Source organism: Rhineura floridana, chromosome 9 (assembly GCF_030035675.1).
Source record: "Rhineura floridana isolate rRhiFlo1 chromosome 9, rRhiFlo1.hap2, whole genome shotgun sequence".
NCBI classification, from domain to species: Eukaryota; Metazoa; Chordata; class Lepidosauria; order Squamata; family Rhineuridae; genus Rhineura; species Rhineura floridana.
The window spans coordinates 42,031,217-42,057,852 of NC_084488.1; the positions used below are offsets into that span (position 1 = coordinate 42,031,217).

At 43.1% G+C, this 26,636-nt stretch overlaps 1 protein-coding gene across 13 annotated transcripts in view; it reads right to left on the reverse strand.

Annotated features, from left to right (window-relative positions):
- Window positions 1-26,636, reverse strand: part of TENM3 (teneurin transmembrane protein 3) — a 711,055-nt gene that overhangs the window by 155,277 nt on the left and 529,142 nt on the right. For all 13 annotated transcript variants that reach the window (XM_061585249.1, XM_061585250.1, XM_061585255.1 and 10 more), the window contains 2 exons: window positions 14,030-14,230; window positions 9,132-9,317 (listed from right to left, as the gene is read on the reverse strand). In XM_061585249.1, the coding sequence (XP_061441233.1) occupies window positions 9,132-9,317; window positions 14,030-14,230 (387 nt within the window). The remainder of the gene's footprint in view (window positions 1-9,131; window positions 9,318-14,029; window positions 14,231-26,636) is intronic.

Here is a 26,636-nt window from a genome sequence, read left to right on the forward strand (position 1 = left end):
AAGGCCTCAAAAGAGTATTGGCCCACCACCTCTTCCTCCAATGCCATCCATGGTTTCTTTACCTGCATACTGCAGACATAGCAGAGCTGAAAAGCATCACAGTAAAGAGCTATGTTAGATAGTCCCCATCCCCATCATTCCTTACCATTATTTGAGGATTGTTGAATGAAGGGTGATGGGGAGAATCTGAAACAAAGACAAAAACTGTGGAAACGTTTTTATTTGGATCACAGCGACTTTGCTTAGAACAGATAAATTATTTTCGACCAGCATTTCATACTGTGTCTAGCTTGTTTATGTAAGGGGTTATAATTGAGCCTATATAATTTGGATAATGTTCTGTGAATTTGGACTCCCACGTAACTAAATGCTTTATAACAAAGGGGAATGTTTGCTTTTTCGAAGATTTCCAATTGTTCTGATGGGGTAATATTAAAGCACATGAGTTTAGAGTTATCAACATTTATACGAAGGCCATCTGTAAGGATGGTATAGTCCACCCAGGGTTTCCCATCATCAAAATAATATGATCCTCATAAAGATTGATAAGGTGCTCTTTGTCCTCCTCCCAGTGTCCCCTTATATCTGGATTATTTCTTAAAGCTATGGCAAAACGCTCCAGGGAGAGGGCAAAGAGCAGTGGAGGTAGTGAGCAACATTGCTTAGTGCCCCTTTCTATCAAGGTGGGTATTGCGCTTCAGTCATATTTGTACAAACTACAATGAAAATTTTTATATAGAGTTTAGAAACCATGGCTATAAAGCTACCTCCTAGCCGGTATTGCTCCAAAACCTTTCCCAAGTACCTCGATTCAAGACATACAAATCCCCTATAGACATCTAAAGATAGCACTCTCAATGGGCATCCCTTATTTGTGTTGACATAGATTATATTAAGAAGATGCCTCATTAGATCAACTATCTAATCTGTTAGGGATAAACCCTGTTTAATCTGGGTTGATGATTATAGGAATTACAATATTCACCATGACATCAAGATAGATGTGAATACCTTCTTGTCTTGGTTTAATAAGGTGATGGGTCTATAAGACCCTACCTCTCTTTTTACCTGTCCTGGCTTCATTAACAATATAATATGAGAAGTATACCATGCTTCAGGAGTTGTACTTCCGTTCCATATATTATTGAAAAGGTGTACCAAATGCAGGGCTAGAGTCTCTGATTTTTTTATAAACAGAGCTGCTGAATCCATCCAGACCGGGGCCTTGTTGGATTGCAAATTTAACCTCTTCCATCAATATTGGTCTATTTAAATAATTTTGGTGTGCCTCTCAGATGGGCAGCAGATTTTTCTTTTGCAAGGTAATTTGAAAAGTTCTCTTCCATGGGGGTTAGAGACTGATATAACTTCATATAGTATTGTGCAAACAGGACATAAATTGCTTTTTGATCATAAGTAAGGGTCTCATCTATTTGCTTCATAGCGCTAATTTTAATTCTACTTTTTTTTAAGGGTGTTTGAAAGTAGCTTCATGTTTTTATTTCCTAGTTCATAGTATTTTTGTTTCACATATACAGTAGGGCCCTGCTTTATGGCGTTCCGCTTTAAGGCGTTCCACTGATGCAGCGGCTTTCATTTTCAATTTTAAAGGTATTTTTTGCTCTTTTGCGCCGTTTTCGTGCAACGCGGCCCATTATGGTGAATGGGGTTCTGCTTTACAGAGATTTCTGCTTTACAGCAGGGGTCTGGAACGGAACCCGCCGTATAAGCGGGGCCCACCTGTATAAGCGATTTTGCAATCCCATGCATGTTTAGGGCTTCCAATTCCTTCTATTTTGCAATTAATTTTGAAAAATCTTACTAGAGCCAGACTGTTTGTATTTTAATTCTATTTCCAATTTCCTTCATCAATTCCTTCTTAGTCCCTGCAATTTCATTCTTAAATTTGGCTGACTCTGTTAAATATATGCCTCTAACAGTGGCCTTCCTGGCATCCCATATCATATCTGTCCATAGGTGCATGGTGATGTTAATTTAAAATATTCCTGAATAGTTTTATATATAGCTTCTGCTGATGTTTGCCTAGAGAGCAATGAGGAGCCTAATCTCCACATCAGGCTAAATGCTGGGTTCTTTTGCACCTCCACTGAAACATGTACCATAGAGTGATCCTATAGTATTAAGGGATTACCTGCAGCAAATATCAGAGACAGCACCAGGGAGCCAGAGACCAGGACATAGCCCAATCTAGAACAAGTCTAGGTGAAAAACATATAAAATCTATGCCTCCCCCCGCCCCGGTGCAAGTGTCTCCAGGTGTCGACCAAGTTATATCTGTCCAGAAGAGGCATAATACTTATTCCCTGAATATCACTGCACCTGTAAGGCGCCAGATTGCTTGTCCAGTGTTTTTACAAATATATTAACTTGCAAAAGTAATCAGATCCCTGACCAATACTCTCATATTACTAAATTACAAATGGTACATTGTAATTTTGTTCTGTATGATGTTTTATATGTTACCAAATTCTTCCAAGCTACACAGGAAGTGCATTGGACTGTGAAAGACCAACGCAAATAGTGTTTGCATTTTGACCAATTTATAGGGCAGTCCAATATCTCAGAGAGGAGGTCAGGTCTCCTGCTCCCCTGGTGCATTCACTATAGCTGCCCAAGTTCCCTGCTTTTTAAAGTTTGATAGAAATATCTGTTGGCTATAGGTACGTTCTTAAACCACAAGTTTTTTTGCCTAATCGTGATTTTTATCTTGGGGGCCAGATCTTTCCACTATGTCAGTAGAAAAGTAATGAGATTGTCCTGTCCTACTTGGTCTTTCAGACTGTGGATGCAGATATTCCATGGTGCCTGTGGTTTTCATGATCATTCAGCTTTGCCATAAGTTCTTTTTTAGTTCTTGAACAGGAAAGTTTTTTGGCTGGAGTGTTGGGCCCCAAGTTCCAAGGCTTCTGAGGCTGTTTTTTCTATTTCTACGACTCTGGCCAATAAACAAGTACGTTTATTCTCTATTGTCTTGAAGCCCTCCTGCCACTTTTTAATGTGATCTACATGTAAGATAGCTATATGGGATGAAACAACCTTGATGGGATCCATTACTGTTATAGCTGAGTTGCCTTTCACATTATTTGGTGCTTTCGCCTTCATTTAAAGCCTTCCCCAAGTTCTGATCCATCACCTCTGACAGCAGTTTAAAATATCTAGTAAACTCGTAATCTCTCTGTGTTGGGGAGCACAGTACTCCTTCGACAACCAAGAGAAGGTATTTTTTGGGCTTGAAATAGCTGTGAGTGTGTGTGTGTGTGTGTGCTGGATGATGGGAAAGCATAGTTTCAAATTCACCCTCTTGCCTCATCAATCACATGCATGTGCCATGGAGTAGCCAGAATGACTGATAGTAACTGATATTGGAAGTTGTAGTTCCATCAACACCTGGAGAGCCATCCCTATTTTAGTGCCTGATACTCAATGTTACATGGTCAAGCATGGGCTGGTTTTGAAGTTATGCAGAGTTATTGTCTATCACAGCAATCCTAAGTGGGGTCAGTGAGGAACAGAGTGGCAGATCCACTGCAATATCCCAAGCCCTGCCAGGTCTCAAAGGTACTTTCTTCCTTTTTGCAACTCTGGCAAAGTTGAAGGGCCCAAAGCTGAGGGACCCAAAGATTGGGCCTATTGGGAGACCATCAGTGCCCTGCCCCATTTCAGACATTTCTGCTTGCTTCTGCCAGTACAAGAACTGTAGGTGGCAGTTTTCTGCTCACCGGGGCCTCTGCCAGCTATCAACATTGAGGGGATAAGGACGGCATCCTTTGTTTAGAATTGAAATACAGATGTATCTACTTTTCCATTTAGAAAAATAAAGTTAAGACTCCTCTAGCACTTACATGATTTTTAGATTGTGAGAGCACTTATTTTCTTTCGGAGCATTTTTTTTTGCTTTTAAAACCTTTTAAACAGAAATAATTCAAGGTTGAAAACGCAGTTGATAAGATATGGCTCAGGTCCATTCTTCTATTTTCCCATCATGGACTGAATTTTCTTTTTGCTAATGGTCCAGAACTTTTCTCCTGCCAAACCATTGGATTTCCAATGTACAAAGATATGCCTCTGAATACCTTTATGGTTTCAGATGGAGACTTGAAATGAACTTCAGATACTAAGTTCATGTTTTAACAATAGTTTCCAGATGTTAAGAGAGCTTTCGGGGGGGGGGATTCAAAAGGAGCATAACAGACATAGGAATAAAAAAGATTCTATTGTAGGCTATTTTAAATGCACTGGTGTACTCAACCTCTAAATGAGTCATGAACTTCAAAAGATATTGTGACAGACGCTGGGTGTTTGTATGGATATACAGTATAAACTGGTGGAATGAAGATGAATAATAAGGAATCAGTTGAAAGGTACCTTGAAGATCATCTAGTCCAACCCCTTCCTCAGTGCAAGATCTGTAATGGAAGGGGCAATCCCTGACATATAGCCATCCAACCTCTGCTTAAATGCTACCAGCAAATGAAAGCTCATCATCTCCCAAGTGATCTGTTCCATCGCTGAACAATTGTACTGTTAGGTAGTTTTTCCTAATGTTTGGCTGAAATTTTCTTTCCTCCAATTTCCACCCATTGTTTCTAGTTCTGCATTGTGGAGCAAGAGAGAACAAGTCTGCTCCACCTTCTGCAGGAGAGCCCCAAAGATATTTGGAAGTTAATAAGGAAGAGTGATGTGATGTCAGAATACTTAAAGAAAAGGTATACAATGCTAGAGTCCAAGTGCAAAAGGAATAAGGGCCTTGATTTGATATCACCACCATCAGCTCACTCATCATTTGTTGCCTTCTGAACCAATGCATGTAGCTGAACCTTGGACTTGAGAACATGGAGATATTCTGTTCACCTTTATCCAATATACAGTCACAAGGGTTTAGCCTTGCACACACAGCTATCCGTTTGGAGAAATATGAAAAACTTGCAATGCTCCTGGGTATGTAACTCTGAGCAATAGACAAGCTTGTTCTCAACTTTGGAGAGGGAGGAAGTCTAATGCAGGGAGTGTATGCTGATCACATTATTTATCATAAAACTCTGACAATATACAAGCCATCAATAAACATAGGTGGCTACACAGTGAAGCATCTCATGCAACTGAGGACTTCTTTTTTTTATGTTTCATTTCTTTCCCACCTAATTTTCAATTACCCTCTCCATTTGTATGCAGCATGGCTTATTAAGAAGCCTCCCAAAAATCCCATCTCTCCAGTTTAAGGAAAAGCAGTCCTTTGAGTTGTTCTCTACTAATAGTGCTTTAAACACCAAGCTGTTTATTGATCTACAATGATTTTCATGTATATACAGGCAATTCAAATGGAAATCTGGCCTAGGTGAAATCCTAATTCCTTTAAGCTACAGAAGATCAGCTTTTGTTTTTATTTTAGTTCTTTTTGTTGTTATGTGCCTTCCAGTCGATTATGACTTATGGCGACCCTATGAATCAGCGACCTCCAGCATCTGTCATGAACCATCCTGTTCAGATCTTGTAAGTTCAGGTCTGTGGCTTCCTTTATAGAATCAATCCACCTCTTGTTTGGCCTTCCTCTTTTTCTACTCCCTTCAGTTTTTCCCAGCATTATTGTCTTTTCCAATGAATCATGTCTTCTTATTATGTGTCCAAACAATGATAACCTCAGTTTCATCATTTTAGCTTCTAGTGATAGTTCTGATTTAATTTGTTCTAACACCCAATTATTTGTCTTTTTCACAGTCCATGGTATGAGCAAGGCTCTCCTCCAACACCACATTTCAAATGAGTTGATTTTTGTCTTATCCGCTTTTTTCACTGTCCAACTTTCACATCCATACATAGAGATTGGGAATACCATGGTCTGAATGATCCTGACTTTAGTGTTCAGTGATACATCTTTGCATTTGAGGACCTTTTCTAGTTCTCTCATAGCTATCCTCCCCAGTCCTAGCCTTCTGATTTCTTGACTATTGTCTCCATTTTGGTTAATGCAAGTTCTTTAATGATCACAAAGACATGCTTTGTTCAGAAAAAAATGTAGGCATGCTGGTCACTAAGGATGATATGAGGTTAGGAAGCCAGTCAGTGAAAAACTGAAAATGAAATACTAAAAGCTGGGGAAATAGTTGTTCAACAGTAAGGACAAGATTGAAACTTTTAGAATCTGGACAGAACATCAGTCTGGTGCCTTGTATCTTGTTTTATCAAGCATCATGACTGTGCAGCTTGTAGCTACTGCTGCCCAAATTCTTTTGGTGCATGTGTTGATGGATTGTGTTATTTCACTTACATACTGTAAAGCAGCAGTCCCTTCCCAGTCTGTTTTCTTTAGAACTGTATAAAATAATTATAAAGGTTCTCAGAAATATGGGCAATACTCTGCACCTCTTTGGGCAATTATTGCAGATTGCTCTTTCTATTCCTGGGTAGTAGTTGCAAACTTTCTTGGAATAAGGGCTGTGTCATACTGTTGTCATACTCTGAACAAGCTTTATTTTTCGCTCATGTTATTCTACCTGTACTGACAGAGGGTTGGATCCAAGAAACTCATTCTGACAGGGAAAAACTGTTTCCACTCGAACAAGGGAATCTTGAGGTCCAATTTGTTTGATTACATCCATTTTTTTACCATCACTACTTTCTATCAATTTATTTATTTACATAAAAAATATATTCCACCTTTGTAACACAAATATATTGAAGAAGGCAGCTCTCTTCCATGTTGTCAGCAATAAATACACACTAGCACTGATGCACTGCCCACATTAAATCAGTAAGTCTGGAATTCTATAAATCTAAAATTGAATCATTGGAATTTCAAAAGCTTACTTATAATACAATTTACCCATTCTAAGCATAGGTATTTTCACAGTTGCAGACTGCAGATTTTTTTTCATCCATTACGGTTGAAAGAGATGGTTGAGATTCATAATTATTAGGAACAATGGCTATGTAGAAGCAAAGGGAAAAAATGAGATTGGGACTGTTGCTGAATTAGGCAGTTCTCTGATGTCAGAAAACTTAGCAAACATTTTCCATCCAAAACAATGAATGTATTTTTGCAAAAGCAGCAAAGCAACACATACATGGGAAACACATAGGTTTGCAATCTAGTCCAACTACCTGTCTTCCCAATGCTGAAGGGAAAAACCCTGTTGTGTCTAATACTTTGGAAAAATTGCACGGGAACAGTTCATTCATATATAACTATAATCCTTGTAGGGCAGTGAGGCCAACAGGAGAGTGATCTGCTGAGTAATGACAACTTGACAAGCTAAAATGTATAGGAATAGACTTTGTCTTCCACATCCATTTTACCATAGACATTTTAAGGGAGAAGAAAAAACAGAGAGAAATGTGATGTATATCATGGTGAAAAATGGAAATGGACTGCCTTCAAGTCGATCTTGACTTATGGCGACCCTATGAATAGGGTTTTCATGGTAAGTGGTATTCGGAGGGGGTTTACCATTGCCTCCCTCTGAGGCTAGTCCTCCCCAGCTGGCTAGGGCCTGCTCAGCTTGCCACAGCTGCACAAGCCAGCCCCTTCCTTGTCCACAACTGCCAGCTGGGGGGCAACTGGGCTCCTTGGGACTATGCAGCTTGCCCACGGCTGCACAGGTGGCAGGGCACGTAACCCCTGAGCCACTCACTGTGGGGGTGATCTTTAGCTGGCCCTTGTCACCCAGGAAACACGGGTGGGGATTTGAACTCACAGACTCTGGACTCCCAGCCAGGCTCTCTTAATTTGTCCTCTCTATGATGGTTAATGATTTATCATGGATCTAATGTAGTCAGATATCAACGTTTATTTGGTCACAGACCAGTTGCTGGAAAGAAGCATAAACCCAATTCTAGGAAAGAAAATTACCTTTGATATCATGTCAATAAAGAAAAGCATCTTTCTTTTATATCCATATGATATGTAGGATATAAAGAAAAAATGAGCTTTATACTATAAGAACACAGAGCCTCTGCTCTTGCTTATAAAAAAACCCACACACCTATGAATGGAAGTGCTGAAAGTCAGCAAATTCCTCAATTTGTCAATACGGAAGTAGGAACTTTGTGGAAATGTTAAATAATTCATTGTGCCTGGTAACAAAGCACAACAAAAATTATTTCAGGGTGCTAGATTTCCTGGCAAAAGTTCCAGCTTTTATGTCCATGTACAATGTTCCTTAAGTTTCTTTTGTTAATAAAGGTAAAATGAGATGAACTATTACAAGCTAAAAATAGAAAAGCTGGAATAAATTAACTGATTTATCTACAGATTATGAAGAGTACAAAAATAGAATCCGCATCTTTGGAATCAGTGAAAGGATTGTTATAGGACTGCAGGGCTGGGATGGAGGCCATTTCAGCCTGTGATTTTGAATCTGTATAGATGGAGTTGTAGCAGAGAAACCTGCTCTACTAGTCAAACTAGTTCCTTTCATAAGTTAATAGTTCTAGCCAAGCGAGTTCTTTTATTAGCTTAGTGGGCCAATATGCATGAAAAAAAAAAGTGGTCCAGAGTAGTTGCAATGGGAACTCTTTGAGGAGAGAGGCCCTCCTTCTTTCTCATCTGGCTGAAGGCCCCCTCATCTTGGAGCCAGGAAGTTGCCTGTGTGAGTCAGTGTTGGTCTGAGATGAAGCTGGGAGCTGGAAAGACACAGAGAGGCTTGCATTGCTCTCTGTGCTGAACCCCAGCCTATGGCTTGGAGGACTTCCTAGAAGCCTAATGGGCAAGCACCCCCACCATCTTATGCTCGGGTTGTACATATGTGTAAAAAACCAGTCACTTTCATTCTAAGGAAACCGAACCCTGGGTACGCAAAGGAACACCTAGAAGTCTCATACTGCTTGGAGATTGGGGTGTGTACAATAGTATGTACAGAGAAAACTGAAATAAATTTAAAGAGAAATTCTTGTCCCTTCTATCTGGGGATAAGGTATCTATAAAGGATTGATGATGCATTATATAATAATTTCTTTCTTTAAAATATAATTTCCTTTACACAGGCTGACAAGTGAAAATATTTCATTTGAAGACACAAGCTTCAAAGTGCTAAATTTCTGATTCAGACAAAGCCAGTCGCTCTGGGTTTTTAAGTTAAGTATTGAAGAAGGATATCGAAGCACAGTTAGCCTACCAATTGTGCAGTGCTCGCCATTCCAGCCTTGGCTGCATTCACACTTCCCATCTTTACATGTTCCATGTTCAGCACATCGAGGGTGACATGCTCTTTGACTACAGGATGGGCCAGTCCAGCCTTCTTCACAACGACAAGTTCCACCCATGCAGATGCCATGTGTGCCACAGTCAACAGAACAGATTTCTACATTGGAAATAAACAGTAGGAGACAGCAGGTTGATGAGAGGAGGGATGGAGAAAGAACACAATAACTAACCTCCAGCTCCAACCCGATTATATAGAAAGGCAAACTCTTTGAAAATTAAATTTAAAAAGTTACTATAATAGTGTTTTCAGGAAGCTCTCACGAGGATGGGGAATCTATATCTTTGCTAAAGCTTTATTAGTTTCCCAAGAGATTTAGTGAAGTCTGTCTATCACAGCTTTTATTCAGTTGAGTATTTTAAAACTAGATTTTTCTGATCACATATTTCTTAAGACTAACCTATTATTATACACACTTCTAAATGAGGACTTGCAGAATATTTTCATTAAAAGTTGTGATCATGTGCACTCAAAACTAATGGAATTACTCTGCTACAGAAATACATGTTTTAATCTGCATAAAAATAAAGGCACTACAATATCATTTTAATGTTTCACTTTCCCCAGTACAAATCTGAAGCATTCCATTAAGGGAGTCAGAACAGTCATCCCTTTTGTCTATTTCAGCTCTATGATCTTCAGTACTTTTGTTTTTGAAAATGTCAGATCATTTTATGTAACCTTGAAATGAAGTCTTTCCACCCTTGGAACGCTCTTGATCATTGAAAGAAAGGGCAGTGAGGTAAAGCTCCTTCCTGTTCTGTCTGTCCTCTTATGGCAACTTAATATAACTACATTCTCAAGACCACAAGTGAGTAGGCCTCCTATAGTCACCTATGGAATGTCACATATCTGTTGTCAGACAGCACACTGACAAATCTTTTCCTTTTAGTGGTTTTAGCTATTGGTTTCCTGTCCTTAGGACTGTGTAACTAATACCATTGTTTTTACTTGGACACCAGGAACCACTGCTTATGAGTGGTAGAGAGAGAGAGAACTTGTGCAATGCATCAGGTAAAAATGTGCTTGCATGTATAAATTGCGGCTCTTCTCTTGAAAGCAGTCAGAAACTGGGGATTTCCTGAACAGTCTTTATATTCACACATGCCCATGCTCTTTATATCCAGCATGATTTTAAGTTGTTTTAAATTATTTTTAATGCTGTAGTTTAATATTGTTGTAACCCGCTCTGGGACCTTTGGGTGAAAGTAAGGTAATAAATGTTAATAATAATGATGATGGTGATATGGATGTATTTGTATTTGGGTGTCTGTACCTGAACCCCAAACAACTTGTGTTCTGAGTGGGCAGGACAGGAGGCTGTGTACTGGATGATGAGCCCCAGCCTTCCAGTGCACTCCCAGTGGGAGAAGTAAGGATTTCAGTGTATTTGATACCCACAATACTTAGAAGCAGGACAATTCAGTCCATTCTTGGTCCCTGCCAACCCACACAATAACTAACGTGGGATGAGGACAAGCAGTGTCACAAAGCTAGAAAAAACGTACTCCCACCCACTTGTGGAAGTTTGTAGCACTGACAGCAATGACCAACAGCTCTCATTTCCTTTTCTTATTTGAAATATGCTATTTGGCTGGCATGGCAATTACACTGACAGACAGGTCTATTTGCCTGACAATGATCAATGTGTTTAACAACAAGGGCCAATCAAACCGCATTGGGATTGCACCTTCTTGGGCTGTATATTCTGCAAAACTGGCTTTCTGTTTTGAGAGAGTTCTGGAAACATGAATCTGTCTTTTTTGGGGACAGTCTCCTGGTTAGATGTTATAACAGTCAAAAAATGCCTATGGGAAGATAATACATGGATAAGCCCTCCTCTCTCCTGCATGTATGAGAGAAGTGGATGTTATTTACCTGTTTACTCTTGAACTGGGCTGTGCTTTTAGCCCTGACTCTGATACTATATCTTTCTCCAACAATTGAGTGTAATGCACAATTGTCTGCAAATAAACCCTAGTGAATGAGTAGCTGCTTGTGTGTAGGGGTTCTGCACAATCTCGTTCAACATTAGAATTCTGGATTACAACTGAACACAACAACACACTGTTGAGATACTGACATGATGTGAAATATAACGGATGCTCCTCTCTCGCTTTTTGCAAGATTACAGCAGTGACAGCCATCTGGCTTACATTACAACAAGAATATTAATCATCTACAGCAGGGATGGGTAAGCTTTTTTTGTTGAGGGCTACATATTCTCAGGGACAATCTTTTGTGGACCACATGCTGGAGTAAAGCAGAATCGGAGACAAACATGGGTGAGACCAGCCCTTTTTCTCTCTCTCGCTTCCTCTCTCATTTTGCCTCTTTCTCTCTCTCTCTCTCTCTCTTTCTGCCACTGCCTTTCCTCCCATTAACTCCCTCCTTGCCATAATGGCTATGCTCTGCCTCCATGGTTCAACGCAGTATGTTTCTGAATACCAGTTGCTGTAAACCACACGAGGTCCTGCTTTCGGGCTTCCCATAGGCATCTGGCTCGCCACTGTGAGAACAGGCTGCTGAACTAAGACGGGCCACTGGCCTGATGCAGCAAGCTCTACTTATGTTCTTATGTTATCCTTGCCACCTGCATGACACTAGGCCAAGGGCCACATGAAATAAGGTGAAATGTGAGCCTTGGCTATAGGCTATCCACCTCTCATCTACAATATTCAGGTTATTAATAGACCTCCTATGAAAATACACTGCAATTGATAAAATAATAAAGTGTTTTCTAGGCTACATACTACACTTCATTCTCAAACAATGTAAGGTTTGAAATAATACTCCACTCTATCGTAGTTTGTATTTACTTTTACTTTTTTAGAGAATATAGTTTTCTGCGAAACTATTATGAGGAGGAAAATACAATGTAACATAGCTTAAGGTATATAGTTAGAACAAAGCAAGCATATACTGGCTCATACGCATATTGTATGTTCCAGTTTCCTAAAATATATATATATAAAAAGAAAAAGCAACCCTGAAAACAAAGTTCAGAAATTATTTGTGATAGATATTGAAAAGGGAGTGTAATAAAAAAGTTGAAAAGGATCCTTCCCCTGTGACTTCATTGTTTTCAAAGAGCTGTAGAACATTAAACATACTGTCAAGACGTGTGACACTTTTTATGTGCTAGAATGCATGTGAACCAACAGTTTCTCATATAATGTTTTTATATGTTTTGAACTAGATTATTTATTTATTTATTTATTAATTATGAGATCTTGGATGGATTAGCACCACAATTTTAGAATATCAACCCTGCTCTCGGAGAAAAAGGTTTATTTTGGATGCCTCACCTTTTGTCTTCAAACTAATCAATTTTTCATTAGAGTGGAGGTTTTTATCAGCTTTTAGCACACTTGCTTTAAGCAACATGTGTCAGTCTTTGTAATGAACTTATTAATTAGAGTTAATTTGACTGAAATGAAATTGGAGGGCTAATTAATGGACAAACTGCTGAAGACTGAGGAAAGCAAAATTGATTTTAAACCCCCAAACCTTCTGATGGAACAAAACAACTTATTATCTTCCATTTTAGGATCTTAACTTTAAAAAAAAAAAATCAGAAACATGCATATATTGATTATCTACAGGTTATCTGAACCATGACAATTTATGCTTACCTAGCAGGATAGCAACATTTAGAGAATAAGGAGCAAACTAATTTATTAATTTACAAGTTTAACCGGTTTTGACACATAGTTAGTCAAAACCACCTTAGCAGAAAATGACATTATTTATTTATGATTACATTTACATTGGATATAATGCACAGTATATGAATCAGAATCTGTAGAATCTATGTTTTCACTGAGGGACTGATCATTTAAGGTCATTTTTTAATTAATTAATAAATACATACATACTGAACCTGGCAAATTTCCTATATAATGCATGTGTTTGCTTCCATTAGCAACTGACAAATTACAACTGGGATCATTCCTTGGATGTAGAACTAAACAGCTTAAAACATTTTCAGTCACTTAATTTGCCAAGTAAACAACCATGCACGTAAGCCATGATTGCAGAAGATTTTGAGATTTTGATTTTTGGGGAAAGGAAATAAAGGAATGTTGTGGTGACTGGTGTTATCCTAGTTATTTTTATGCTGGGTATTGACAGCAGACTTGCTTGCCACTGTGATATTGCCTCTGACTTCTGCTACTCTCTGACAGTCATTCCACAACCACCCCAGGCTGCAAGACTTACCAAAGAACAGTGGACTTTAATAGCACTATTCTTTAGTGAGCTGGCAGTCACCATAGGACCCTATGAAGGGACATAAGCTTGCTCCAAACATGACGTCCATGTTTCAATAATATTAATAGCCAAGGGATTATGTTAATATTCTTACAATGTTGCAGACTGGAACCTCAGCACAAATAGATTGCAGTTGGTAAGCCAGAGGCAGACAAGAAAGATCGCATCACCATACTGTGAGTAATGAAAAGAGCAAGGCCTGGTTTGCATTGTGAATAAATAGCATTTTAATGATTTTGCACAGGTCCGTTCGACATAAAATCTTTGTCTATGTAGACTGCATGTACTTTTGTACATACAGTCAGACCTGAATGATATGAACTGGGCTCCCTCCCACCATGTGTTGGCGGCATTCTGCAATCTGTGGCAAACCTCCATATACACTATACTGACTATAGCAGAATTGCAATTTAAGTACAGTATTTCTATATTTTTTGTTTACATTGCTTGCAGCCTTTGGCTATACCAGGACTTACATTTAACATCTTTATAAAATATCATCCAATATTAAAGCAAAAAGATTTCTTTAAAATCCTTACCATTGGAGCAGTCAGGACCAGTCCAATTAGGGTCACAAGTGCATGTGCCACTTTCTTGAAGATATGTGCCATGGCCAGAGCACTGGTCTGGACACATAGTCTTTAGTATTTCACAGTTGTTACCACCCCATCCTGGATTACAGTGGCACTCTCCATGGATACACACACCATGATTTGAACAGGCTGGATCTAGACAATCAGCTGAAATAGGAAGATAGTTTTGCATCTATGTATTTTATCATTATTTCCCATGAATTAGGCTGTTCTGTAGTCATACTTATACATGAGTAAAGTAGCACAAGGATTCAGTGACCTGTATAATGCTCCTACTAGGCCCTGAGAAAGAAGAGATAAGTACAAAGCAAAAGCCCTCACATTCTAGCTACACCCCTTTAGCTTTCAAAAATGAAATAACATAACATACATGTTATAATCATCAGGAGGTATAGAAAAAGAGCTGGCTGTGAGTGTATCATGGATTGCAAAATAGACTTTTGGTCTTACCGTGAAAATAGTCTTCTCTGTGCATGTCAAAGATGATATCAGGTGGGTAGGTAGCTCCACCTAGCAGTTGAAGGCAGAAGAGCACTGTTGATTTTTGCAGGAACTTCCTGTTCTGTGTAGCTCCCAGCTGAGTTCTTGATGACAAGCTAACTAATGGTGAGAGCAGTGACAGGAAGCACGACATATAACAACAGCACTCATACACTCTCTGCAAGAGACCTACAAGGCACCCATGATTGCAGCCCAGTCCTCCTAGGAAGTGGCCCTGGTATCATCTTTGACATGCACAGAGAAGACCATTTTCACAATAAGACCAGAAGTCTCTTCTCCTGTGCATGGAAAGATGATATCAGGTGGGACATACCAAAGCTGACCTATGTAGGATGGGAATATTGTTGGGCTGAACTCATTAATAGTCGGAGAGGACATGCTGTAGCACTATCCTCCCAAAAGCTGCTTCTGAGGATGCATACGTGGTAATCTTGTAATGTCTAATAAATGTGTTGAGAGTGGCCCATGTGGCCACTCTACAGATCTCCATCAGTGAAGCATTTCGTGAGAATGCTGATGTTGTAGTGGAGTGAGCCACTATCCTGGCTGGTTGCACAAGCTGTAGCGAAGCATATGCCAAGGTAATACATGCTTTGATCCACCTAGCTAGGGCGGAGGTTGAAACTTTGTTACCCAGTGAAGCTGGATGAAATGAAACAAATTAACTATCTGTCTTGAGAAAAGGTTTAGTTTTGGAGATATATATATTTTAAGGCTCTACTCACTTCCAGTGATTGCCATACCTTTTTTGTGGGGTGCAGCGGCTTAGGGCAGAAGGAAGTGCTAACTCTTGTTGACAGTGAAAGGTAGATAGAACCTTAGGACGAAAGGGACAGTGCGAAGTACTACCCTATCATTATGAAAAACACATAAATTCTTATCTACAGATAGGGCATTCAAGTCGACACCAATATCGTTTCCCCTTGAAGGAAATGCTTCAGGAACAGATGAGAACCCAATGGTTTTTCAGGGAAGTTAGATAGGATTGATGACCAAGTCGAAGCCTGGCGTCTCAACGTGTTTGGTCTGAGTTCCACTGTTAAGCCCTCCTGTAGGAATGAAAGGATCTCTTTAATACCTGTTTTACTTGAATTTGTCTTGTTTCTGCGTCCAACACAAGAAGGCTTTCCATGTAGCCTCATATATTCAAATGATCGAAGGGTGTCTGGAGGCCATTATTGTCTCCACTACATGCACTGGAATGCCTCTCTTCAAGAGACGTTGCCATTCAATTTCCAAACACGAAGCACCAGCCAGCCAGGATCTGGATGGAGAAATCATCCCTGCGACAACAGATCGTCCCTGAGAGGAATTCACCATGGAGGATCGATCAATAGGTCTATGAGTTCTGGAAACCAAGGTCTCCTTGGCCACCAAGGAGCTACCAGCAGAATCGTTGCCCGTTCGGCTCAGATTTTCTGGATTACTTTGGGAAGGATCGGAAGAGGCAGAAAGGCATATAACTGACCTGGAGGCCATTGGGCCATGAGAGCATCAATTCCTTCTGCCTCCAGCATCGCGTACCTGGCAAAGAACCTCTTTACTTGGCTGTAAAGAACCTCTTTACTTGAGACTGGTGGTGAAAAGGTCTACTTTGATTCTGCTGAAGCGTGTCAGTATTGCCTGAAAGGCCAGAGGATGTAGCTTCCATTCCCCCTGATGTATTTTCTCCCGACTCAACCAGTCTGCTTGACTGTTGTCCTCCCCTCTGAGGTATTCCACCATGAATGAAGCTAGGGCTTCATTGCCAAATAACTTACCACCTGCGTAGTGTTCCAAAGCAAGGTTAGAGCAAGCTGTGGCATCTGCTTCCCAGTGACGCACCCATAGGGTTCTATGAGTGAAGACGCCCGCTGCTAATGTCCTTGGTGGAAATTGCATGGCATCCATGGATGCATCTGCCATGAAGGTCACTGCCCGAAAAAACCTTTAAGAAAGACTTGCATGTTCTGGCAGGGTCCTGTTGTGGGCCATCCAGAAGGTCTTCTAGCCATAAAAGAGAAGCTCTTACGAAGACAGAGGATGCTGATGCTGCTCTGATGGAAAGCGCACTAGCCTCATGTGCCCTTCTGAGGCCCTGGTCCAGTTTACATTCTGTTGCATCCTTGAGGTGAGCATCTGAGTCTTTAGGATTCAAGGATGGATTTAGAAGATTAATGATGGGCGAGTCTACTAGTGGGACTTTCAGCTGATCTATAACCTGTTGTTCCAGTGTATAGAATTTGTTACCGATTGTCACCGACTTCTTGAATTGTAATGTGACATCAAACTTGGATTTGATCACTTTAGGCAGTAATGAAGGGAGTTTGAGCACCCTGGATTTCGATTTTGGGTCTGGACACACTGTTGAGATCCTGGACGTTGAAGGAACTGGAAGGTTTTCAGGGGAGTGTAAGCTGAGGACCTCCACTGCGTTGCACAAGAAGGGGAGGGAATGGGACTCTTGGAAGATTCTGTTGGTTGAAATCTCTTCTGGTTCCGACTCCCCATTCCAGTCTTCTTCATCTAAGACAATCAGTTCATTGTCTGGGTCAACAGGTGTCTCCTCTGTAGGTTGAACGTGTATACCTTGGGTGGCAGTGTAAGGGTTAAGTGAATTATGTGATGGAGGAGGCTGTGGGTTTGATGATGGGATGGCTGAGGAAGACTCCTGTGCTCCATGAGTTCCAGATGTGTCCCTAGGGGATGCTGTATAGAGGATGCAGTGCCAGAGAGATCCCCGGCCAAATCCACTAAGAGGGAATCCCTGAGTTGATCTTTTAATTGTTGCAGCATATGAGCAGATAGATGTAGTTGAAGAGGCTGAGTATGTGCACAACAGGGATGATATGTCCCCCCTTGCAATCGGCTGAGATCCTTCCCCTTCTGTCACATGGATGGTTTGATAAGATGCCGACGTGTCTATAATTCCCATGAAATCCTCAGGTGAGGATCTGATAGAAAAAAATGAGTCCAAGCCAGGATGGGCTTGTATGCCTTCTTCCTCAGACAGCGACTCTTGATCCCTTTGAGTTCTGAAGGCAGTGCTGTGTGAGTTCCTCCCCTCATCTGCATTATGATCGTCAGACCCTGGCCTGGCCTGGCTGGTCTGTCTGCAAGTCGTGGGCGCTGCGCCATCTGAAGCCACCCTGCCCTCCACATTCATTGCCTCAGCCACCTCCAGCCTGCTGGAAGAGGGGCAGGCCATGGCTGTCTCCATCTGAACATTCAGCACAAATGAAGGCCCTAAGGCCTGTCTGGGTAACGGTGGTGCGCTGCTCCTGGTCTGGGCAGGAGCGGCTTGGGCCTCTTCTCAGGTCTTTCCAATTTGTGGGTTGTTTTCCCCATGGGGCAACTGTGCTGCGGGTCTTATGGGGCTGGAAGCATGAAGTGGCTATGTTCCCGCTGATATTTCTGGTGGGAGGGGGCCTGGTGCGTCTTGTTGCGGCCCTTAAGAGGGAGGCAGCGACGCTGGTGTAGGAGGAAGGAAAATGACTTCTCCTAGGGCTTGTGCTATGAGCTCTGCTGTTCCGAGGTGGGAAAGGAGTGTTGGTGCCTTAAAAACGCTGCTGCCTAAATTCCTGCCTCTGCGGGTAGTGAGTTCCAGGGGGGGAGCGTGTTCCGGGGGGGGGAGCGTAAGGCTGAGAGCAGTGGTAGCGACCCGGTCCAGGTGGAAGGGGGGTGTTAAGTCCTCCTGTAGGGTGCCCCTTACAAACTTCCCACCCCAGTGGGGTTCTGTTGGAGGAAAGGAGGGGAATTCCCTGGCTTGGCTTGCCTCGTGCTGCGGGAAAGGCTTCGAGGGAGGGGGGAGGAAAAGAAAAAACTCTCTTTTTTAACAAAGAGAGGAAAGGGAAGGTAGAAAGGAGGAAAACACAAAAATATATAAGATAAATATACGAGACAAATATACAGGCCTGAACACAGAGCAGAGAGATCGATCAATCGTTGTGTATGACGGCAGAAGAGAACTGAGCTGGGAGCTACACAGAACAGGAAGTTCCTGCAAAATCAATAGTGCTCTTCAGCCTTCAACCGCTAGGTGGAGCTACCTATCCACCTGATATCATCTTTCCATGCACAGGAGATTAGGATTTACTAACACAGAATGATTATTATTTTAGCTCTCATTTAAAAAAGCATACTTCAAATCAATAGAAAACAAAGCAGAATGCAACAAAACAGGTTTGGCTAATGGCTTAGGCTGCAATCCTACCTCACTTATCTGAGAGTAAAGTCAATTGAATGGAACTAACTTCTCAGTAAAAATGGTCAGGATTACAGCCTTAGAAAGTAGAATCCCCTTTCATGTCCAAATATAAGTGTCTACATATTGTCTGATACCTGTAAGCTCCATGCCTAACTAGCATCCTTCTCTGGTCTTTCTGACATCTCCTAGTAAAAATATTTAGAACAAAATATTAACTGGTTCTGCAACTTCTCCAGCTGTCCATGCCACAAATCTTACAAGCTGATTTTGCAAATTAGCTACATTTATATTGTTAAGTTGAGGAATGTACAAGAATATCAACATGTATGTATATCCCATCCTATCCAACCTCTAGGCTTTTGTTTTACTGTAATTAATATATAGCTAATTTCTCAAAAGCCACCTCAGTTCCTAGCTTAGTCAAGGATAACAACACCATGTCATCAGCATAGCACAGTGCTTATACTTTCTCAGACAGTATGGACACAGGAAAAAAATATTGTTATGTTACATAGCTCCAAATAATTAAAACAGAAACTGAATAAAAAGGAGCTGGCAACATTGTTTAACCCCTTCTCATCATTGGAATTATCTCAAGAGAAACGAATCATAGTTGCTATTCTAACTTTAGTATCAGTATAAAGTGTCAAACTGTCCTTGTCAAATGTGTTAAAGGCAGCACAGTATTGGGTTTTGTTAACCTTACATATATATTTTTAATCAGATTATTATGGACACAGCTATTATTGGTGCTTTTACCTTTCCTAAATTCAACCTGCTCTTCAGTGAAGGTGTTATGACAGCTCAGTCTGTTTGCTTGTTTAATAAAAATGGGGGTCAATTTTGGAGAAAATGTCTAGGAGCTACTTGGCAGGAATTTCTAGGATCAAGCAGGTTTCTTATTTTGTATATCAGAATGGCTATGCTAATCTCCCAAACTGAGAGTATTCATGGAAACAGATTTACTGAGATTGGGGGCCCCCAGTGAATGGAAACAAGAAAAATCTCTGGAGGCAACTTGTCTTTGCCTATTTTTTAAAGTTATTTTAAACAGAGTACTTTGATTAATTTCCATTAGCGCAGAAAAATTGACATTGGGGCATGGACCAGTCTTTGATAGTCTGGGAATTTAATTTGGAAGTGAAGGAACATAAGAAGAGCCTGCTGGATCAGGCCAGTGGCTCATCTAGTCCAGCATCCTGTTCTCACAGTGGCCAGCCAGATGCCTATATGGGAATCCTATGAGCAGGACCTGAGTGCAACAGCACTCTTTCCACTTGTGCTTCCAAGCAACTGACATGCAGAGGCATACTGCCTCTGACAGTAGAGGTAGAACATAAGACATCGTGTCCAATAGCCTTATCCTCCATGAACTGGTCAAATTCTATTCTCTATCCATGCATAATTTTATACAGTTCTATAAGTCTCCTCTGACTCAGCTATTTGATCAGTTTTAATACTGAAAATAGACTTTTCACTGTTTTGACATAGATAGGGACTGTGTGTGTATTATACACTTAATTGGGTGATACATTAGAAAAGACATTTGGTCTTACTGTGAAACGGTTTTCTCTGTGCATGTCAAAGATGACCTCAAGTGGGTACTAGCTCCACCTAGCAGTTGAAGGCAAAAAGAGTGCTGTTCAATTTTGTAGGGACTTCCTGCTCTCTGTGGCTCCTTATCACAATTCTTTATGACAAGCCCATTAGACGTACACAGACTGAACTTACAGAAAACACAACTGAAGAGAAATGAACAGCACTCACACACACTCTGCTAAAACAGGCTTACTGAAATGATTATGGCAGCCCAACCCTCATACAGAGTGGCCCTGAGGTCACCTTTGACGTGGACAGAGAAAATTGTTTCACGGTAAGACCAAATGTCTTTTCTCCTGTGCATGTAAGATCACCTCAGGTGGGACATACCAAAGCTGATCAATGTAGGGCAGGAAAATAGCTGGGCTGCAACAACCTTATTGGTCTGGGAGAACGTGTTGTAGCTCTCTCCTTCCAAAGGCCGCCTCAGTAGAGGCGTAACCATTTATTTTGTAATGTTTGATAAATGTGCTAGGATTAGCCCATGTAACTGCTCTGCATATCTCCAAGAGAGAAGCATTGCAGGAAAACACTGCGGATGTGGTTGTCACCTGGTGGAGTGAGCCACTATTTGGCTGGGTGAACCAGTCTCAGGAAAGCATGTGCTAGTGTAATGCATGCAGGGCTGGCTCCAGGAATGCCGGGGCCCCTGGGCATCAGCTTGCCCTGGCCCCCCGGTGTGTGTGTGTGCATGCATGTGCGTGTGCGCATGCACGGCCCCCCACACCCCACCTACCTGTCTGCTGTCTTTTGCCATTGCCCTTAACGAAGACAGCAGACAGGTAGGTGGGGTGTGTGGGGGGTCATGTATCATGGAAGGGGAGCGGAGGGGCAGCTGAGGGGCCCCCTGTAGCTCCAGGGGCCATCAGGCCAGTGCCTCACGTGGCCGCCCTTTAGAACTGGCCCTGAATGCATGCTTTAATCCACCTTGCTAGTGTTGACGTGGAAACTTTCTTTCCTAATGAAGCTGGGTGAAAGGACACAAATAGTTTGGTGGAAGGGTTTTGTTTTTGCAATGTATACTTTTAAGGTCTAGTGAGTGCCAAGCCTTTTCTGGGGTGGATTGGGTTGGGACAGAAGGAAGGGAGCATAAGATTTTGTTGGCAGTGGAAGGTAGACAACACTTTAGGATGGAAGGAAGGGATAGTGCAGAGAATAACCTTATCTTTATGAAACACACAGTAACGCTTGTCCACAGACAAGGCATTCAGCTCAGACACTCTCCGTGCTGAGGTAATGGCCATGAGGAATAACACCTTGAAGGACAGAAGGCGGAGAAAAACTTTACTGGGTGGTTTGAAGGGAGGTTTCTGGAGGGCATTCAGTACTTTGTGCAAGTCCCATGTCGGGTAGCAGTGTTCTGTAGGTGGCACCAATATTGTTGCTCCACGAAGGAAACACTTCAGGAATGGATGAGATCCCAGTGGCTTTTCTGGGGATCTAGACAGTATTGCTGATAGAGCCGAAGCTTGGTGTTTCAAGGTGTTGGGTCTGAGTCCCAATGCTAACCCTTCTTGTAAGAAGGAGAGAACCTCACTGATATTGGCTTTCCTAGGAGATATCTTATTTCTCTGGGCCCAAGCTGAGAATGCATTCCAAGTGCCCTTGTAGATTCGAATAGTGAATGGATGTCAAGAAGCCATCATTGTCTTCACGACCAATGATGGAAGGTCGTTTCTTAATAGGCATCACCTCTCAACTTCCAGACATGAAGCGCCAACCATCCTTGGTCTGGGTGGAGAAGCTGTCCTTGTGATAGCAGATCCTCCCTGGGGGGAATCTGCCAAGGAGGGGTGACCACCAGGGCGAGTAGTTCCAGGAACCAGGGTCTCCTTGGCCAATATGGAGAAACCAGTAGGACTGTAGCCTTCTTGGTCCGGATCTTTCAGAGTACCCTCGGAATAAGTGGAAGTGGAGGGAAGGCATACGACTGACCTGCAGGCCACTGGGATGTCAGGGCATCTATTCCTTCCACCTTTGGCATTGCATATCTGGCAAATAACCTTTTCACCTGACAGTTGAGGTGGGTGGCAAATAGATCCACTTTCCCTCTCCCGAAGTGGTCCACTATCTGCTGAAAAGCCATCGGGTGAAGTTTCCATTCCCCCTGATGGATTTGCTGCTGACTCAACCAGTCCGCTTGACTGTTGTCCTTCCCCCTGAGGTATTCCACCAGAATTGAGTCCAGATGGACTTCCACCATTGGAACAGTAGTGAGGCTTCCCTTTGGAGTTGAGCCGACCTCGTGCTCCCGACGATTCAAATGAACTTTGGCCATAACATTGTCGGTTCTGACAAGCATTACCCCCAACTGCCTTGGCATAGCAAAGTGTCTTAGTGCTAGGCAGATCACACACACTTCCAGCAGATTGACAGGAAGTAAGGACTCTTGTGCCAACCAAGGTCCTTGGATCATCTGGCCATCGCATATGGCTCCCCATCCTGTGAGGCTGGCGTCCGATGTGATGAGCGTTTGCAGAGGATCGCAAAATGGGATTCCCCTTTGCAGATTGGGCTCATGCATCCACCATAGTAGGGAGTGACACACCTTTGGTGACTGCAACAACCTTCGATGATGCCTGGCCGCTATGTCGCTTTGGAAGGGAAGTAGTGGCCACTGGAGGGGACACGAGTGGTGACGTGTCCAGGGAATGGTTAGAAATGTAGAGACCATCAGCCCTAGGACTGCTGCCAACTGCATGAGGTCCACTGATGGAGAGGTTAGACGATATGATGTTGCAGTACGTATCTTGATTATCCTGTACTGTGTCGGTCTTATAACTCCGTGTTCTGAGTCTATTGTTGCTCCCAGATGGGCACAAGTGGCTATTGGCATGATTAAGAACCTGTGGTCCATTAGACAGGCTAAGGTGATGTGCAGATCTTCACATGATTTGTGAATCAATGGGGACTGAATTAGGAAGTCATCCAGGTAGGGGAAAACATGAACTCCCTGTGTCCTGAGGTGTGCCACCAGGGTCACCACGACCTTTGTGAAAATCCTGGGGGTGGACAACAGACCAAAGGGCATGGTCCTGCAATGGAAGTGGTCTCCCCCTATCGCAAACCTGAGGTAGTGTTGGTAGGGTGGGAAAATAGGGATATGCAGGTACGCCTCCTTCAAGTCTATTAAGGTGAGGTAGTCTCCCTGTCTCAGGGCCTCCTTGACTGTCATCAAGGTGTCCATGCAAAACTTGTGGTATGTGACATACTTGTCCAAGTTCTTCAGGTCAAGTACTGCTCTGAACGAACCATCTTTTTCCCAACTGTAAAGAAGAGAGAGTAGTTTTCCAAAAAACTCTCTCCTGTGGGAAAAGGTTCTATTACTGCTATATGCAACAGGTGAGAGATTGCCTGTTGGATCCTCTCCCTTTTGTGTGGAGATGTCAAGATGGGAGGTGAGCAGGTGAACTCCAGATGTAGTCCATGCCAGAGAGTCTGCAGCACCCATTGGTCGGATGATATGTCCCTCCATCGATGGGCAAACCGCTGGAGGCAACCTCCCACTGGAGTGGTGCTGGTGTCAGAATTGGTGTTTGTTTCCACGTGATTGGGACCCGAATCTGGCCCTGTTGGAGAACTGCTGCTGACCCCTGGCCTGGCTCCGCCGCCTATTCCAGAATGGGCAGCTGGGCTGGCCTTCTTTTGCCCTTCCAGACAGTCTGAAGCCTCAACATGACTGTGACATCTGGTAAGCATGAAATGTTCTGTGAAAGGACCTTTTGTTATCTCTTTTCCTGGTTGAGAGCATAGATTTCTTCTTTTCTTTAGATTCCAAGACACCTGCAAAAGCGGCGTCCCCAAACAGCCTGCCTTCTACATAGGGTTCTAAGGCCAAATTAGAGTGAGCTGTGGGGTCAGCGTCCCAATGGCATAACCAGTGTCCTCCTAGTAAAGACGCCCACTGCCAGTGACCATGCTGAGAACTGCATGCCATCCATCGAAGCATCCACCATGAAGGTCACCGCCTGAGCGATTTTCAATAAGGACTTGCGGACTGCTGATGGCCATCCAGTAAGTCTTCCAACCAGAGAAGGGACGCTCCAGCAAATACAGAGGAGGCCGATGCTGCCCTAACAGATAACGCATTAGCCTCGTGGATTCTTCTGAGGCCCTGATCCATTTTGTTCTGTAGGATCCTTGAAGTGGGTATCTGAGTCCTTTGTGTTCAGGGATGGGTTTAACAAGTTTACTATGGGAGCATCTACCAACGGGAGTTTCAGCTGATCCATGAGCTGTTGCTCCAGCATGTAATATTTACTGACTATCGTAACCGACTTCTTAAACTGCAGATGGGCATCGAATTCAGATTTGATTACCTTGGAGAGCAAGGATGGGAGCTTCAGTATCCTTGATTTGGGCTTTGGTTCTGGACACACCGCACAAACCCTAGATGCAGCAGGGGCTGGAGGGTCTTCTGGGGAATTCAAACTTAGTGCTTTCATTGCCTTGCACAGGAGGGGCAGGAAGTGGGATTCTTGGAAGATCCTGTTAGAAGAGACCTCTTTGGATTCCGAATCCCTGCTCCACTCTTCCTCATTCAGAACAATCAACTCATTGTCTGGGTCTATACTCTGGTCTTCCGTGAAGCCTGGTGTCTGCTCTGAGTTGCTATGTGAGGGTCCAGTGACATGCGGTTGGTTGGCAGTGGTCTTGAGGCTGCTGATGCGTGTGGTGGGTCAGAAGCCTGAATGCACTGTGCCCTCCCCAGGTTCTGGGTTGAGGGCCTTGCAGCCCCACTGTTTTTCCCCAGAGGAAGCAAAGAGACTGCTGGGGCAGACAGGTCTCTAGCCAGATCTACTAGCAGGGATTCCCTCAGTTGTTCCTTTAATTATTGTACCATTGCGTCGAAAACTGCAGTTGTAGCTGCTCAGCGTGGCCACCTGGTGATTGAGCAACCACACGTGCTGACTCCTGCCAGGGTGGGTGTTCACTGGGGACCTCTTGGAATCATGAAAAGTCCTCAGGAGAGGATGTGGTAGAGAAAATGTAGTTTAAAGATCAATCAGGTTGCTCTCTTTCTTCTTCAGAGAGAGGTTCCTAATCCCTTTGCAATGTGCAACCGAGCTCTGTGAGTCTTGCACAGCCATGCTATATCTATTGCTTCTATCCTCTCCTGCATTACAATCCTCCTATTCGCTTGTAAATAAGCTTTCACTGAAGTCACCCTGCCCAACTGAATACCTGCCTCAGCAACCTCCTGCCTGCTGGGGGGGGGGGGGAGGCTACCGCTGACTCAGGAGCTGTTACTGGCATCTGGCGGTCTGGGACTGGTGGGAATGGCTTGGCCTTCTTGGTAGGCGCCACTGATTTTGTGGTTGCTTTCCTCATGGGGGCAATGTACAGTGCAGGGCTTACAGGGGCAGTAATAAAATGGAGGCCTGTAGCTGAAACTGCAGACCGGTATAAAAGCAGGAGACCAATTAGTAGGCTGCCTTGGGCCTGCTGCAGCCTGTTGATAGCACGTGAGCTGTTAGTGGCCGCAAAGGATGGGTGATGGGGGGGCAGAGGTGGCAAGGTAGTGGTTGGCAGCCAAAAATGGCTCTGTTGGGCCTGTAGTGGCCTTTGTTGGGCCTGTCGCGGCCTTTGCTGGGCCTGTTGTGGCCAGCTTGTAGGCCTACTGTAGCCTAGCTGACGATGGAAGATGGGGGTGGCAGCGGATACCTGCTGCGAACGGCTCTGTGGCCTGTAACAGTCTCTGTAGGGCCCACCACGGCCAGCTCAGCAGATGGATGGAAGGACGAGGATGTGTCAAAGAAGCAGTTGGTGGCCGCAAATGACTCCGCTGGGCCTCTAGCAGCCTGCTGGCGGCGGCAGCAGAGTGCTCCCCTGATTACTTTGCTGTATTGAGAGGAGGGGAGGGGGAAGAAGCCAATGCCTTGCATTGGAAGGTGATAAGCCTCATCCGTGCGCCTGATGGCATGGAGAAAGACTGGAGGGGACACCCTCCCTCACAGTCAAATGCTGCGGAGCCCTGTTCCTTTTAATATATATATATTTACACCCATGGGGCTAGGCAAGGGAAAGGTACATAACCAAACGCAAGAGGGATAGAGACTAAAATAACACAGACACACACACATAAATATACAGGCCTGAACCAAGAGCAGAGAGCACAGACAACCGTCTTTGGTGAAGGCAGAAAGAGAACTGTGATAAGGAGCCACAGAGAGCAGGAAGTTCCTGCAAAAATTGAACAGCGCTCTTTCTGCCTTAACCCGCTAGATGGAGATAGCTACCCACCTGAGGTCATCTTTACATGCACAG